Source organism: Anneissia japonica, unplaced genomic scaffold, assembly GCF_011630105.1.
Source record: "Anneissia japonica isolate Jap-2015-1 unplaced genomic scaffold, ASM1163010v1 scaffold3211_len1263_cov257, whole genome shotgun sequence".
NCBI lineage: Eukaryota > Metazoa > Echinodermata > Crinoidea > Comatulida > Comatulidae > Anneissia > Anneissia japonica.
In genome coordinates this window covers 1-1,258 of record NW_022688725.1, presented here as the reverse complement: position 1 = coordinate 1,258, position 1,258 = coordinate 1, and the positions used below count along the sequence as shown (strand labels likewise).

The 1,258-nt window shown below is 32.8% G+C and overlaps 1 protein-coding gene across 1 annotated transcript; it reads left to right on the top strand.

Moving 5' to 3' along the window:
* Nucleotides 1–610: 610 nt before the first annotated feature.
* LOC117122863 (transmembrane protein 41B-like) lies at nucleotides 611–1,251 on the top strand (the record flags this gene model as incomplete). Its single annotated transcript, XM_033268628.1, is given in 1 exon segment — nucleotides 611–1,251. A coding segment is annotated over 1 exon segment (172 nt), but the record flags the coding sequence as incomplete, so codon positions are not given.
* Between the last annotated feature and the right edge of the window lie 7 nt (nucleotides 1,252–1,258).

Below are 1,258 nucleotides of genomic sequence, written 5' to 3'. Positions count from 1 at the left end.
AATCTTTTTTTTTAAATATTGAGCTTAATCTATTGGATGCATGAACAGAGTAGTGACTTAGAAATTGGGTAGAAGTATAGATTAGAATCCTATATGGTACTAACAAAGAAATCCTCTTGGCCAAAATTAAACGATTGTATATAAGAAGTATAGTAACACATGCACCAGGTTTATACAAATGTCCATTCTAGATATTGAGAGGAAAAATTGTGATTTGATGTTCAGTTTATTACTCAAAAGGTGTCAAGCTATAAATTTGAATGATTTTTTAAAAATTTTGAGACTACTGTATAGTTTCTCATACAATAAAAAAATAAGTATCCCCTTAATACTAAATAGGGGTTAATAATGTATTGATTTGACCATTTGGCACATTGAGGAAGTGTCCCCTTAATAAGGGTAGGCCTTTGTGTTAAAAGATATTTTCCCCTCGTTTCAAGGAAAAGTGTCCCCTGAATAGAGGTGTTCCAAAGGAGGGGTTGTATTGTGCAGTGTAATTATTATCATCATAATTTGTTTGCTTGTATATTTGAGCAAATGAATAAATAAAACATTTATAAAAATTAGTAAGCTATCATGGAATATATGATGTCATCTTTTGTTTTTTTTAAGGAGTTTTACCACCGTCATTTGTGGCAATTCAAGCTGGAACAACATTATACCAACTAACATACTACGGTGAAGCAGTGTCATGGACCTCCATACTTGCACTTGCATTCTTTGCAATTTTATCCATTCTACCGGTTTTACTAAAACACAAGCTACGAGAAAAATATGAGTAGATAGTTAACTTTATTATTTTTCTCACCTGGTGATCAAACTTTTAAAGGGCATTATATCCATAATGTCAGTGGAAAGCTATATTTTGAGTATCTAGCAGGTTAAACATTATCAACCCCACTGCCCACCGCAATTAAACAATGGTATAGTCCATTGTGAGTGGTTTTTGTGTGGGTGCTTATTGTCAAGGGTGGTTTTTATCTAATTTCCAATATATTCCAGTTAGATTTACTTTATACTCTGTCAGGTACTTTTTATGTTTGCAATCAAGAATTTTTGTGTACTATATATTTATTGTTTACGTCAAATTCTCCAAGGATTAACAACAGTACAGTATACAAAATTCTACATTTTCGAGATCCTAAATTTGGGTCAATATAAGATCTTACTAAAAATGAATCGCCCCTCCCCATGAGATCTTAAACTTGGGGCTATACAAGATCTTCCTAAAAACAAATCATTTCCCCCCCCCCCCCCC